The sequence below is a fragment of the Rhea americana genome, unplaced genomic scaffold (assembly GCF_003343005.1).
Source record: "Rhea americana isolate MKP2758 unplaced genomic scaffold, rheAme1 scaffold_51, whole genome shotgun sequence".
NCBI lineage: Eukaryota > Metazoa > Chordata > Aves > Rheiformes > Rheidae > Rhea > Rhea americana.
Window position 1 is genome coordinate 1,689,606 of NW_028186657.1, and position 14,319 is coordinate 1,703,924.

A 14,319-nucleotide genomic window follows, 5' to 3' on the forward strand; every position below is an offset into this window, starting at 1 on the left:
CTGAGAAATTAGCCAGTGTGTAAAAGATGTGTTAATATCACACCATGAATATTCACTAGGTGGCTCCATATATTGGAARCCCTTTCTTGTATCCGCTGGAGAAAAATATAGATGATTTGTCAGTTAATCCTCATACTTTTCTTTCTTAATTCATCTCYTTCTTGTTCTGAAATTAATCTCGAGATCTTCTCACCAGTTCTACAATGTGTAGACTCAATGAATTTGTACGATGCATAAAGCTGTCCTGAAAGAACTAAAGACTGCAAAATCAAGGCTTCCAAAATAAAATCATGACAGAATTAAATTTGTTCCTGAGGTCTCTATCATGTGACAGTCTCAAATATACAGTCACATAATACATCTTCTACCAAACCTCAGTCTTGAGGATCCATGATTCTCAGGGTGGCACCTCTTCTCAGCTTTCTATTCATATTCAGCATTCAGCATGTGGCTTTAGGTTTTACCTACCACACCTCCCTAAATCTGCACTAAACAGAGACTGACTAATTCCCTCCAGGGCTTTCTGTGGGTGCTCCGCATCTTAAAGAATGCTTTGCAAATAGTTGATGTACTAAACTAGGAACTAATAGGTTGCAGTAGGAGTCTGCTATCCTCTGTGTAAATCAGCCATGGGTAAGCAGGCACTTGCCAACAATAAAAGGGGGAAAAAAAAGGGGGCTTAAGTTTAATTAGGAGTTCTGTGAGAGAATGTGTATGAAGATCTCAGGGCCATATGCTCCCCATCCACCCCTCCTTCCATGTTGACTATAATAACATCCTTTTTCCCGTSTTCATAAGTTACAGCTTCTCCTTTATAAAAGTCAAAATATTTTAAACATAGTTAAAACCAATGCATTTCCTCTAACCTTGTCCTGAGACATAATACAAGCTTAATATAAACCTTTCCTCAAACATTCCACTTTGACTGACCTCAGTGTGACAGAGCCTCAAAGTGCTGAATGTCTGAAAATTACATTTTAAAATACAAACTAGAAGGYAATTTAAAATAAGTCCTATTCAGTGCCCTCTGTTCAATTCATTCAATGCTCACTGTTGTTAATGCATATTATACATACATCTATAAAAGAAGAATCTAGTCATATATAAATGGTATAACCTTAAGTAAGGAAGTCAGAAGGATTCACATGCTAGGTACCACAGCCTTCTAATTTATCTTAAAAGTACCAGAACATAAAAAAACAATTAGCTCTAGCCTCTGCTGATTGGTTTTTTAATTTTCTAAAGTAATATATGAGACTTGCAACTGGGATCTGTCCCAGCTTGATACCTCCAATTTTACAGMAAGGGTTCTTTGATCTTTTTTAAGGTGTGGAAGCTGGGAAACTCACGTTGCTCCAGGCAAATACTCAAATACTTTGGCACAGTTTTATTCATTAAGAAATACATCACTTCATTCTCAAATCTTCCATTGAGCAAGACTTAAAAGTTTGATCCAGTAATTGCACAGGGGTGGACAACCCTAACCACCCACACACAATGAAAATGAAGGCATCTGTGAACTGGGTTATGTAAAAATGTGAACTGGGATCGCTAAGAGGTCAGAATTCTCACTCTTGATGTTATCAATACATATCTTGTTTTGTACAGTCTTCCCAGATATATATGACTGCATGAAAATTTTGTTTTTTAGCCAGCCAACCTGCAGTTTTTTTCAGMACTTTTGATGTCCTCAATGTGAGGCACTTCACCATATAAATGGAAACAAGCTACTGCACATCAATACTTTCTGGAATGCAGCCAGATAACATCCTCCCATGCAGAACAAAACAAGCATTTAACTAATGACTTGCTGTAGCAACATATTTGGTACCACATTTTGGCTTACTTTAGAGCTCCAAAATAAAAGCAATATGTCCTCACTCCTAGAAAAATATGCACTACATATTTATCTTTAACAGGCCCATTAAAGGGAATAAGCATTTACTCACCAAGCAATTGCTTTTTCTTCTTCAAAATAACAACTTGGAGAGATAAGAAGTTGTGAAAAAAAATAATAATAAAAATAGAAAACTGTCAAAGAGGATATTTTTTGGACACAATTAACATATATGTATTGAAAACATTACCTCCCTGCCCAATGGAAACTTGCATGTGTTCTGCCAATGAGGTCAAAGTTTCACTCATAATTTTTAATCCAAACAGGGTATTTACCATAAATATCAGAATTAGTTTTAGTTTGGTAAGAAGGCCTATTTATCTAACTCCAGGAAGTTATAGCAGATATTACTAAATAGATCTGAACACTTGCTTTTCAACAAATAGCTTTTTTTTTTTAAGTAGTTAAAATCAATCCAACTTCCTACTCTGTTCTCCATGTCTGCTTCATCAAAACTAGACATGTTAACTCTTAAGGACAAGTATAATATACCACAAAATTCCTAAACAACTGACTGCCAGCAATGGTTAACATTTAACCAAGCAAAYCACAGAATAATGTAGGTTGGAATGGATCACTGGCTGTTGTCTTGTTCTACCAGCCTGCCCTCCAAGCCAGGCCCAATTCATAGCAGGTCAATTGTTCAATATCTCTGAAAATGGAGTTTCCRTAACTTCTCTGGGCAACTTGTTCCAATTTTGAATACTCTCATTGTGAAATCTGTTTTCCTTACTTCTAATTGGAATTTATCTTGCTGCAATTTGCACTCATTCCCTCTTATCYTTTCACTATGCACCTCTGAGAAGAGTCTGGCTCTATCTTCTCTATACCATCCTATTAAGTAGCTGAGGACAACAATAAGACCTTTTCTTTGCCTTCTTTTCTTAAAACTGAACAAACCYACTTCTCTCAATCTCTTCTTGTATGTCATGTGTTCCAGTCCTTTAACCATGTTGATGGCTCTTTACTGGACTTATGCCAGTATGCCAGTGTTTTTCTTGTGGTGGGAAGCCCAGAACTAGAGAGAACACTTCAAATATGGCCACATCAGTGCTGAACAAGGAGAAATAATAATTTCCTTTGAGTTGACAGCTACACTCTTACTCATACAGCCCAGTACATGGTTGGACTTCTTCACTATAGGCACACTGTCAACTCATGTTCAACTTGTCCACCAAGAACCACTCTGTATTCTCTATTAATCTTCCATTGAATATTTTTGGAGACAGAACTCTGACCTAGATGAACCTTTGGCCTGCCTGAGGATGACAATTCTTAGGTCGTCAGACCAGCTCCTTATGAAGACAGTCAGGGCAAACAAGTCTCTGCAAGTTTGGACAGATGCCTCAGAAAGAAATATTATCTCAGTCAGCCAGTGAATGTCTTTTCTAGTTTGTTAATGTAAATTCTTCCCATTCTTAAAGYTAGGCATATGGTACTGAGGTATTTAGGTAGCCTTTTAAACTGGAGTTACAATRAACATTGTGGCATTAATTTTCACAGAATTTCACTTCAAGGTTTTGCATCTGAGTATTACCTCATTTCAGAAAGTGAAACAGACTCTATCTCGTATTCTCTGTATGGCATTTTTCTCAAAGCTTTAAGACAGGTTTTATGTTTCAAAATGCAAGAAACTCCAGAACTTTGGCTGAGCTGCTGCCCTGTCCCTCTTCCTGTGTCCTACTATTTACATGCCCGACAACATGTCATACTTTCACATCAGAACTGCMTCCCTCCTTATCTGAGTGGTCTAGACAAGCCCTACAAAGCTTAAGGTCCATTACTCAGAAAACAAATGTTAATTTGACTCTGAAGCCCTAATCAAAACACCTAAGTATTACCAAGAAAACATTCACACCATGGATCTACTCATATGAGACATAGAATTGGCATCAGGAATTTTATCTATGGTAAGACAATTTTTAAATGCTAAGAAAAGTCTGATTCAAAATTTGCCTGCCTCATTAGCTCCCTCCCTCCCCTAAACGTGCTGTCTTTCTTCACTTGTCTTCAGAAAATCATCCTACATCAATTCAGAATTTTTTCCTTAGAGTGATGGAATGGATTCTGTGGTTGCATCAGAGAGTACACTCMATCCATAGCACAAAATTGGGCAAGAAAATGTAACCAAAGTGGGAGGCTTCCTCATACCACTGTCAAGGAAGCTGCRTGTTCTGTCAAGTTGCAATTTTATAGTTTCATGATGTCTTCAAGAGTCTGAAATTTGCTAAAAGTTATTCAGAACAGGAGTTGCTTCTGGATTTTTCACAGCTTTGCTTTCATTGCCTAATATTTGTAACTGTCAGTATCAACCAACGAACATTTCTTAAATATTCTCCATGAATTTAGATACATTCTGTTTCAGGCTCTTTAGAAAAGCCTAGGGCTTTCCAAAAAAAAGAAAAAAAAAAAAAAAACCTACAGGCCTCTAACTCAAACCAAATCTTTAACTATTCTTATTTCCTCTCATTTTAATGCAGAGCTGGAAGTTGATGACATTTATTTATTTGCTCTACTAAGTGATGAGAAATTAACCATTTATTCATTACCACATTCCTTAGAGAGAAAATGATCGCTATCTCTCTTGCTCTCCACATAGGAGCAGGAGTTACTTCAACCCAGGGTCTACTTGGCCTATTACAATMTTTTACATAAAGATAACCAGTTCCTCTGTCTTTCCTCTGGATGGGGAAAAAGCCCCAGGCTATCTTGCAATGTAGGGAAMGTGACCACAATCCAAATCACTTGAAAGAAGGGAGTTTTGGAGGGGTTGGTTCAAACAAACGTGGGCTCAAAACTCCATCTTTGTCTGAGCTTTATGAAAATTAAGACTCAGATCTGAGTTTTCCATCGTGAGTCTATCCAAGATGTAAATTATGAAAGCCAGAGAATTGTGTCTATTGATTAAGCCACTAATACACTAGTATGTTGGATTTGTTTAAAGAACACCACATGGTATGATATTTGTTCATTGAAAATAGTGAAGAAACCAAAKAAAATATGCTAAGGTGGAGGAATCTTCTCCATATCCCCATGGCAGCAAACTAGACACTAAGTCTACTGGATGCAGAATGGCTGTGAACCCATTACTCCTCTGTGATAGGCAGTGCAATGCAGCATCTATGTGCCTTCTTTCAAAAAGCATTTCGTCTGTACCCCAAACTGATGACTGGAACCTTTAAAGCAGAACAAAGAGAGTGTATATGCAAAACACRGACTTTTCCAAGCAGTTATGAAACTATTCCCATAAAGAAATTTGAGAGGATTCACTGCATGGCCAAACTGACTAGCTCTCTGGAATTCAATTATTTCCATGCATAGCATTTGCTATTTTCTGAGGAAATATTCACCAGCCTTCATGAGCTTAGGAAGGTCATCACCCCTGTGACAAGAGTCTCTAAAATCTGAAGAAAATAGGAATTAAGCATTTAAGTTATCAGACTTAAATGCTTTAAGTTAAAAGACTTTGAATCTTTTCGAAAGCATCCAGTGGTGATCTTTTTTTTTTTTTTTTCCTGTGGGAATTAGGCTCAGCCATAAGAGTCCATATGGCAATAACAGATCAGCAACAAGTAACCACCTTACTGAGTCACTCCTTTAACTTGTGGAGATGGAACAGTTAATTAGGCAAGGGGATTAGCCAAAGTACAATACATCTCTTTTATCAACACAATCCACGCTATGACTCTTGGCCCTGTACTTATGACCCTCATGGTGTAAAGAAGACATTCCTACTGACACTACCCATGGGCAACACCTTCTTTCAATTACCTTCTACAGGGCAGATTTCGTCATTAGGGTGCCTGCTCTTTGTGTACATACATTTACATATATATACACACAGATACATTAATATACATTCAAACGAAGTGCAGTGGGACACTTAGAGCACAGACTGGCTGTGGAACAGGTCAAGAACCTATGTCTGCTATGAAGATAACAGGCATTTTTGTGCTTCTCACCCTGGCAGTTCTTTGCTTAGCAAGTGAGTAACCTTTTTTTTTACTCCATAATATGTTATAGTTCTAATGTTCAAATATTGGAAGCTACTCAGTCTTGTAAGATAGTAAGCAGTAGTTGCTGGGCTCTGGTGGCAGCTTAGCATGTGAAATTTTATGCTTGTGCACTAYTTAGTAAGCAATATTTCACCAGCTTTAAAGCTGTCAACTTGAACAGACGAAACCTATTCCTTGTTGGTAGTGCTAGGGTTGCATTTTGCATTGCAACTAAAAGGTTTTACAGAAAAATGCGAAGAACTATAAAGCTGCAGAATTAAATCAGGTTTTTATTTAATCATTTTTTTCCCATCTGAGAACTTGGACTTTATGAGGTCCTTCTCCTGCCATACTAAGCAAGCAGGAGTTGCTGATTATGCACTGGMCACATAACTTGGCTGTGAATAACCTCTTTATGATGTTAGTTTGCTGGGCTGCAGACAGATTTGAGATGTAGGAGGATGCAGTTTGCTCTATGATAAAATATGGAGCTGGGAGGAATTTCTTGACTCTTTACTTCTTTTTAATATTAGAAAAAGCCAATTTTAGTGAAACAGAATGGCTTTGATAGAGATTGTTCTTTTAAATAATGTTTCAGTAATTCCAGCAGAAGAAATTCTTGCTTCCTAAGAGAACTCCAGTGAATCTCTTTCTTGAATTTTCTAGTTTAATTTGTCTACTTTATAACTTTATGGATCGATAATTTTTGAACCAGATCTTTTTTGCTTTTATGCCGCCCCAAAACAGTTGGTACTAAAAGGTTACCAGAGAAAACTAACCTCTAAATGTTTTTGTGGAGGTGGGCTAAATCTGATCCAATTCCACGATGATGAAAACTCAGTCAAAATTCTGGTGACATAGACTGAAATTTGACATGGGGGGTTATTTATGCTAGTCTTTTTACCTTAGATGACTCTATTTGATCACAAGATACGAGCAGCTCCACAAAAGTGAGCTTCAACAGAAAGCTTCAAGGACCCAAAACAACTGTATTCAGCCAGAAAGACCAACGTTATAGCTGTACAGGCCTTTATATCCTATTCCATTCCCTTCCTGCTTCTTCTGTACAGAAGCAACCTGTCCASTAACTTTTATCCTTTGGAAGACATAGAATGACTATTACAGGACAGGAGAAAAACAAAATACATTCCTAAAGACAGTAATGAATGTGTCACCATAATGGAGATGTGCCACTATTATTTGATTACTTTCTGAGAGCTGTAATTATCACTGATTAACTCTCTGGAGCAGCTCTATGAAGCCCTACCTAAGATCGAGGCTCCACTGTATTAGACACCATGTGTATACAAATAGGATCTAATTCCTCTACCAAATAGTTTAGAATCCATAYGGATTGGAATGGGAAAACACTTTTTAAAGTGACATCACAATCTGAATTTCAGTACCATCATAATCTATATATTTGATATCGTATTTTAATGTAGATATTATCCTCGTTACAGACAGAAAATCAAGGTATAAAAGACCATGTGACTTGCTTGTAGCCATATACAATTTTTGATAGAATTGGGAATTAAAATCCTGTCATGCTCAACAACTAGTTCATCCAGAACAGACTGGCCATTGAACATAACATTGACTCTTGCATCTTCAATCTTTCTGTGATGAAAAGGGGAACAATAGACTCCATTCCCTCCGACAACAAAGGCTGCTCTAGCTGCTGACATGGATTTCTAATGCAAACAGTGCAATCAGGTCCACTTGTTTAATAGATCCTGACACATGCATTTTATTAAACATTGAAAAATGATGTCAGTATTTACTTTCAAGGAGGTAAAAGCCTTGGTGCTGCTAGAAGGTACTAAAGAAACCATCCCAGGTGCAATTGAATGTCCATCAATGATTTTTTTTTATTTTATCTTTTGTCATTCTGTTTTTGTTCCAGATGCTGCCAAAAAGGATGAGGTGAGTCATTTTCCCCTTTGTTTCTGAATAAAGACAAACAGTTTGTAACAATAATGCATCGTGATCAATGAGATCAGAAAAGACCTATTAAACACTAAGTAAATGCCACAGAAATCGGAGAGAAATCCCTGAGTCTGACATRTGTGGTTTCCTCATAGTTGCCATGAGAACTCACAGATGCTACTACATGTAATGCAGTATGTGGTTAGATGGTATAAAAAACTGGCCAAGGGGAAATTTTAAGTGGGAAAAATCAAGACATTTGCTACTTGTCTGGTGAAGACACTATTAGGTTTCCTTGATGACTTTCACATCCTAAACCATGTCCCTAGAGATTTTAATTTTTCCCTATCCTGGAGTATCCATTCTGAAGTTAGCCTCTGAAAGAAATGTGATAAAAATGCTTACTGATTTTGAGCAGAGACAAACCCTTCAGGAGTCCAGGGGACAGCAGAACGATGTAGCAGTTCACACACACAATTAGTCCCATACTAGCACAACATACAGCTTCTGATGCCTGAATATACACTAACACATACATTCTTGTCCAGAAGGAGCCCATTCCATTCTCTCTGTGTCAAACCAAGTTCCCCATTTTTTCAATTATGACATGTATATATGGGGCAAATTCATCAGATCTTTAGCTTTTTATTAGACAGCCCTTGTCTCACACAGGTTGGTGTTTACTATTTTAAAAAGATAAATTGTAAGCTACAGAGATTTCCCCCCATGCCACTGCCTTTGCTCTGTCTGTATTACATAGACTACATGGACACTGTAAGACTGCTCTGTTTTAATTACATAGATTTATACTGCATATTTTGGATAGATCTTCAGAAAGAAAAAGCTCCAGTCATAGTGTCCCTCCAAAGAATATTGTACTTCAAATTGTTCACTATGCACATGTAGTGACCGGAAGCAAAAAGAGGTTAACTGATCTTAGTTACTACAATGGCACCTAAAAGGAGAAGTGATATTGCAGGCAGGCAAATTCAGGCTTTTTAAGATGACAAAAAGCAGATTAAAGTGAATATGTGAACTGCACAAGGAAGTCCTTATTTGTCAAAGACCAGGAAGGATATTCTCTTGACAGAAGAAGAGTGAGCTTCAGAAGAGGGACGGGAGCTGTTTCAGTCATTTCTTTTTTTTTAGTTCATATTCCCATTTCTATACACAAGTCTGTATATAAGGTGATTCACTATCAGAAGAGGGCATTTCAACAATCCCTTTTTATGCTAATGCCTACATGGGGTTTGCCTTAATTTTGTTTAAGTAGATCCTTTCAGCATTGTAAAAGTGTCAGGAGCTACTACATGTGTGATAAAGAGACAGAAACCCTTCACATCTTTTAAAACTAATCTCACCAGAATTTACAGGCAATTATGACCAGGTAGAAAAAAMTGTTAGGACTCTGCTATTTGGTAGATGAAAAGGGGCTATATTTTTTACAGTAATTGTATTTTTGTTCAGGCAGACAGCAAAGCCCGGAAGATACTCATTACATGACACTGCTAGCATCATGTACACCTCTGTCAGAAGGAACATTTCTTTTCTGAGAGATTTAGGTTCAGCTAGAGTAGATTATGGAGCCCTGCTGCTACAGCAKCTAACAAGCTTGTCCAGAAAAGTTCATATCTCCCTTATTTCTGTAGGTGAACAGAGAATGTGAGAAAGATGGATTCAAAGGAAACTGATACTGTACTTGCAGGTAGACTGCAGTGAATACAGGAGTTTACAGACAAGAAGACCTATTTACTGTGAGAGGCTCTATCAACCTTTTTGCGGCTCTGATGGGAAAACCTATAACAACAAATGTTCCTTCTGTAAAGCAGTCCTGTAAGTAGAGTACTAAGTAATTACTCCCGAATAAGCCAAAATCTGAGATTATCTGGGTTTGCTGGTATTTCCACTCAACTCAAGTGCTGTCACTTTGTTTAGGGTCTCTACTCTGCTGCTTCTTTGCTTAATTTTAGACTAGTTGTTTCTCCCAACAGTAAGGTCCAACCGATCTAAACAAATGATCTTGCTATTTCTGCAAGCAACTTCCTATTCTAGCAGGAATTGTAAAGCTTGAAGAGTAGAGTCCAATGAGCAAAATCTTGCTAACAAGATACTTGACCCAATTCAGGTGGTGTAAGAATTCAAAAATGGTATTGGAAACATCAGAAAAAATTTCCTGTGGAATAAGATGCATAATTTTTTAAAAGAAAATCTTTTATAAGTCAGTGTCTTCTTTTCTGTTGCAAGTGTTTATAAGGTCTTCTCTGTTAACAAGTTTTTGTCTTGAGGACTTCAGGAAAATTTCAGTTTATAATATAGTCCATAAGATAGATTACTATTTGTAATGTCTATTTCTTTCTTTCCTTTGTAGGAGAAGCAGAGGTGCTTTACACATGAAGCAAGCAGGTGCATGCTGAATGGATTCTGGGTGAAGAAGAGCGCTGAGAACAGCTTTACTCTGCCGCATCATGATCTCTTAATTTAATTTCATTCATCCTGCCTGTTCTGATGATGGCACACAAAGCAAGAACAAGCTTTTTCACCTGTACTCTGTCTTTTGATGCTTCTCACTGCTCCATAGTATTGTCATGGACACTTCTGTCCTTCCTGCAAAACACTCTTCTTCAGGATTCTCACGAATATCTCTGTTTCTGCAGCTACCTGGTTTTCGTGTGAGTGCTTAATTAATTAATTTACTTCCACAGGGGCAACTCAAATTTTCTAGCATTCTCAACTGATTTTGTTCAACAGAAGCCAGTACAGGCATTGTCTCAGCTTTTCTTGTTGGTGAAGTATTTCCTCTCATATACCCAGAAACCTTCGCAAGTACTTCTTCTCAAGGACTTCAGTTTTCCTAGGTAATGCTTTGACTCTTCCAGCTCTAGAATTTGTAGCTACATTTTAAATTGGCATTTTTCTTCTAACTTTGTACAATTCTGATCCATTTATGCTGTTTAGCTTCTTCGCATGTTTATTAAAATAAAAGTTGACATGTGCTTTATGCCTGTGGGCCTCTTTCTAGAGAACAAGTTTATTGCATTCATTATTCATAAATGACCTATTTCCACATTACAAAAACTAATTATAGAGCTTAGCCACGTTAAGAAAGGCAAATTACCATGGACAAAGGTGTTATACTAAGAATATACACTAGATGGCCTCAAGTTATTGGCATTTATCAGGCAATTTGGCTTTTTTTTTTCTTCAAATGAAACAAGCCTGGTAAACTGTAAGACTGTGTAAGCTTCAGAGCAGTGTCTCTGTTAAATCCTGTCCATTTAAATGTGTTCATTAATGACTCTTTTCAGTTCTGATAAATTGGCTTCTTTCAGACCTGAAGAAATTTGTATTTTGCTCTTACATAGTTATCTCTTATTACTAAGCTGGATTATGGCTTTTATACTCGAATAGTCAGCCAATCAGGGAATACATTTTCGAGATTTAAAGCTTATGAAGGACTAGTTTTATTGGGCTTACAGAAGAACAAAATTTGGGAACTGGAACGTAAGTATCAGTTGGGCTGGAATAAGACTTATACTTCAAAAGAATGAAAATGAGGAAAGAAACTCATGCCCTTGTCTTTGCAGGCAAGAGGACAAATTGCCTAGCCATTTCCCTGTCCGGCTGTCCTGCTGTAGTATCAGGCAGACTGTGGGCTGTAACAGAAGGACCAAGAGGATATCTTAGTCCATTGTGTTAGCACATGTACTTTTCCCCAGAAGAGCTGAGAACATCACCTTTGCTCCCTGTAGAGGAGAAGAGGCTTTTGGAACTGAACTGATGCCGACAATGACCAAAGAGAGTCTTTCATAGGCTGCCTATATAACAAGGAATTAAAAAGGCCACGAGCACTGGAACTCAGCATCTTTACTTTGAAAATGTTGGCAGGGCCCTGGTACAATCTTGTCTCGGATCAAAATTCTTTCAAAAAGTTCTCAGGCTCATCTTGATAGGCAGCACAGGTTAGAGACTATTCTCAGATAGGAAACTGGATGCAGCCACTCTGTTTTGGAAGCTATAAATAATTTTATAGCATAGATCTATGACTCTCCTAGCTGGCCTCTGGATCAGAATGAGACTGTTCAATTTACTAGTACATGCAGATGTAACCCTGGTCTTTAGTTTGATTTATAGCATGAATTGGTTGAATTATTTTATCCTAATTGTCTATGACACTCATTAAACAGAGGAAAAAAAAAAGGAGTCTCAATAGACAGCAAGCAGGTTTCTATCATATGCATTTCTTTATTTAGTACTTGCATCTTCAATATTCTCTGACTGTGAGAAGTTTACCTTGCCATGAACTATGCTCTGATGATGTATCAGGGAAGATTTTAAACCAGCAAGCTAAAGAGCAACTATCAATTTATTCTTCTAGTTCTCTGCCTCAGGCTTAGCTCAGTGCATAAATCAGAGCAATCTAATATTTGCCAATTTCTAAGGACCCATCTGTTAGCTGAGAAAACCTGGAGTGAAATACACATTGACCATTCTGTCTCCTTCCTTTCCCCTAGTTGTATAGTGGAGAGAACTCCATAAATTCAGCTAAGCCTACATGTTCAGGAATCCTGCATGCTGACAGAGCCACTAACGAAGGGCTAGGTCTAGATGGCATCTTTTTATCTTCTTCACCTTCTTTTTCAGGGGGCTGGAAATCCTTGAAATTCTAATATGGACAAAGACATATGGACTTCATTAGAGGTTTACATGGCTATCTTCCCACTCTTATTACAACCCAGAGTGAACTTCAGTGGATAAATGATGCAGAACACTAGAACAGTAGCATATTGCATGAAAATACTGATGTAAATTGACATTGGAGTTGCTTCATTTTTCTCTCTCGTCAGAGATAAGGACATTACCTACTACTGAAATATTTTCTCAAAATCTAGTGAAGTTGTTGTGTTTTGAAGTTATAGATAAGAAATGTGACTTAGAAGGGCATTGCAATAAAAATCCCGCATTGGGTCACCTCCAAAACTACAACTCCGAACTATTCGGGCACTTTTTGTGCATTTCTTCATTCTTCCTTAGTTAGACTGCTCATTTTAGTATTTCCAGCATTAATTAGATATGCTGCTGGTAAAGACATGGATAGTAAATCCATATCAAAGTAAGGAGAAATTGTTGATTAGAGCTAGTAGTGTCCATGACCTTGGGTACAAGAACAGCAAGACTTAAGGACTGCATGCATGGACTTGTGAAAGATGCTACTCAGACTGCTCTATTATCTTTCAGATGAAGACATGCATAAGGCATGTAGGAGGAAAGGAGGTAGGCAGGTACCGAAACAAAGGACAAACTAGTGGTAGCAAAAAATCTGCCAGTATGAAATTTTATTGCTCAGCAGCCATTATTATTTCCTGCTAAAACAGGTAAGCTGAGAAAGGTTAGGAATTTAGTTCTTGGTACTGAATGAGAAGAATTAATGGAGGAGGTTGGCAAAAGGTACTTCTTTCTATCCTAGGAGACRAATTAAAGCTAACACTGCCATGCATTCTGTTTATCTGGAAACCACTCCCTAACAATTAGGCAGTAGAAAGGCAAATGACTGAGGTAATATTGTAAAAGTTTCTCATAGCTCAAAGGCTTGTGGCTTTGCACAGAACACTCAGTCAACCAAAGAGAATCTCACAACAGGTCACCTGAATATGTCTCSACTGAGAAAGACTAAATTGAGAAAACAAAGCTAAACTCTGAAATGCTCATCACAATGTTAGAAGAACCACCAGTCACTTGGGGTTATTTTTTGTCTTCTAGTGTGGTGTGTTAAACCCAAAGTGGATATTCAGACCATTTACTTTAGTATATTCAGATATCTAACTGAAGTGTGTTTGTGGACCAAATCTAAGATGCTAAGTTTCCTATGTAGCCAATGAAGATCTATGGGGATGATTTACAGTCCTGTAAGTTAGGATCCTAAAACAGACAATATAAATATCCACCACAGCCCACCAGGACCTTAATTCTTTTCAGATYATTTCTGACATAAAACAGTGAAGATAAACAATCAGAAAGCAATACTCTCCAATATGGAGTGCTTGTGCTCTTTATCAGCTCCTGCCAGCATCATGTGGTGGCCCATAGCTGCAGATAACACAGAGAAGCATACCAGCTTGTGCCACATACCAGAGCAAAGAACATAACCTGCAAATTGCTATAAATGTCATCTGAAGAAAATGCTGAAGTAGCCAGACAATCTGGATGGTCAAGTTTATGTGATGGAGCAATGACAGAAATATGGGGAAGGAATGTATGTAGCTTGAGTGATCTGATAAAGCACTCTCAGATCCTGATTGCTAGAAAATAAAATAGTGGTAGCCAGATACTGGCAGAGAATGGAAAAATATAACTGAGTTCCTTGCACTCACAGAGTTTTAGAATTTTCATAACTCTACACTACAAAGGTACTCTTTATGCCACAGACTTTCTGCGTGACTGTGGGCAGTTCATATAATCTCTCTGGCCCTGATTTTTGCTTTGTAACGGAGAAGTATATTG

General features: G+C 37.7%; 1 protein-coding gene across 1 annotated transcript; it reads left to right on the forward strand.

The window, feature by feature from the left end:
• The first annotated feature begins 5,818 nt into the window (after window positions 1-5,818).
• On the forward strand, window positions 5,819-10,235 carry LOC146588464 (ovomucoid-like). Its single transcript, XM_085317861.1, has 4 exons — window positions 5,819-5,882; window positions 7,799-7,818; window positions 9,527-9,654; window positions 10,190-10,235. Exons 1-4 carry the CDS (start codon window positions 5,819-5,821, stop codon window positions 10,233-10,235), a joined length of 258 nt encoding a protein of 85 aa, XP_085173987.1.
• Window positions 10,236-14,319: the final 4,084 nt, after the last annotated feature.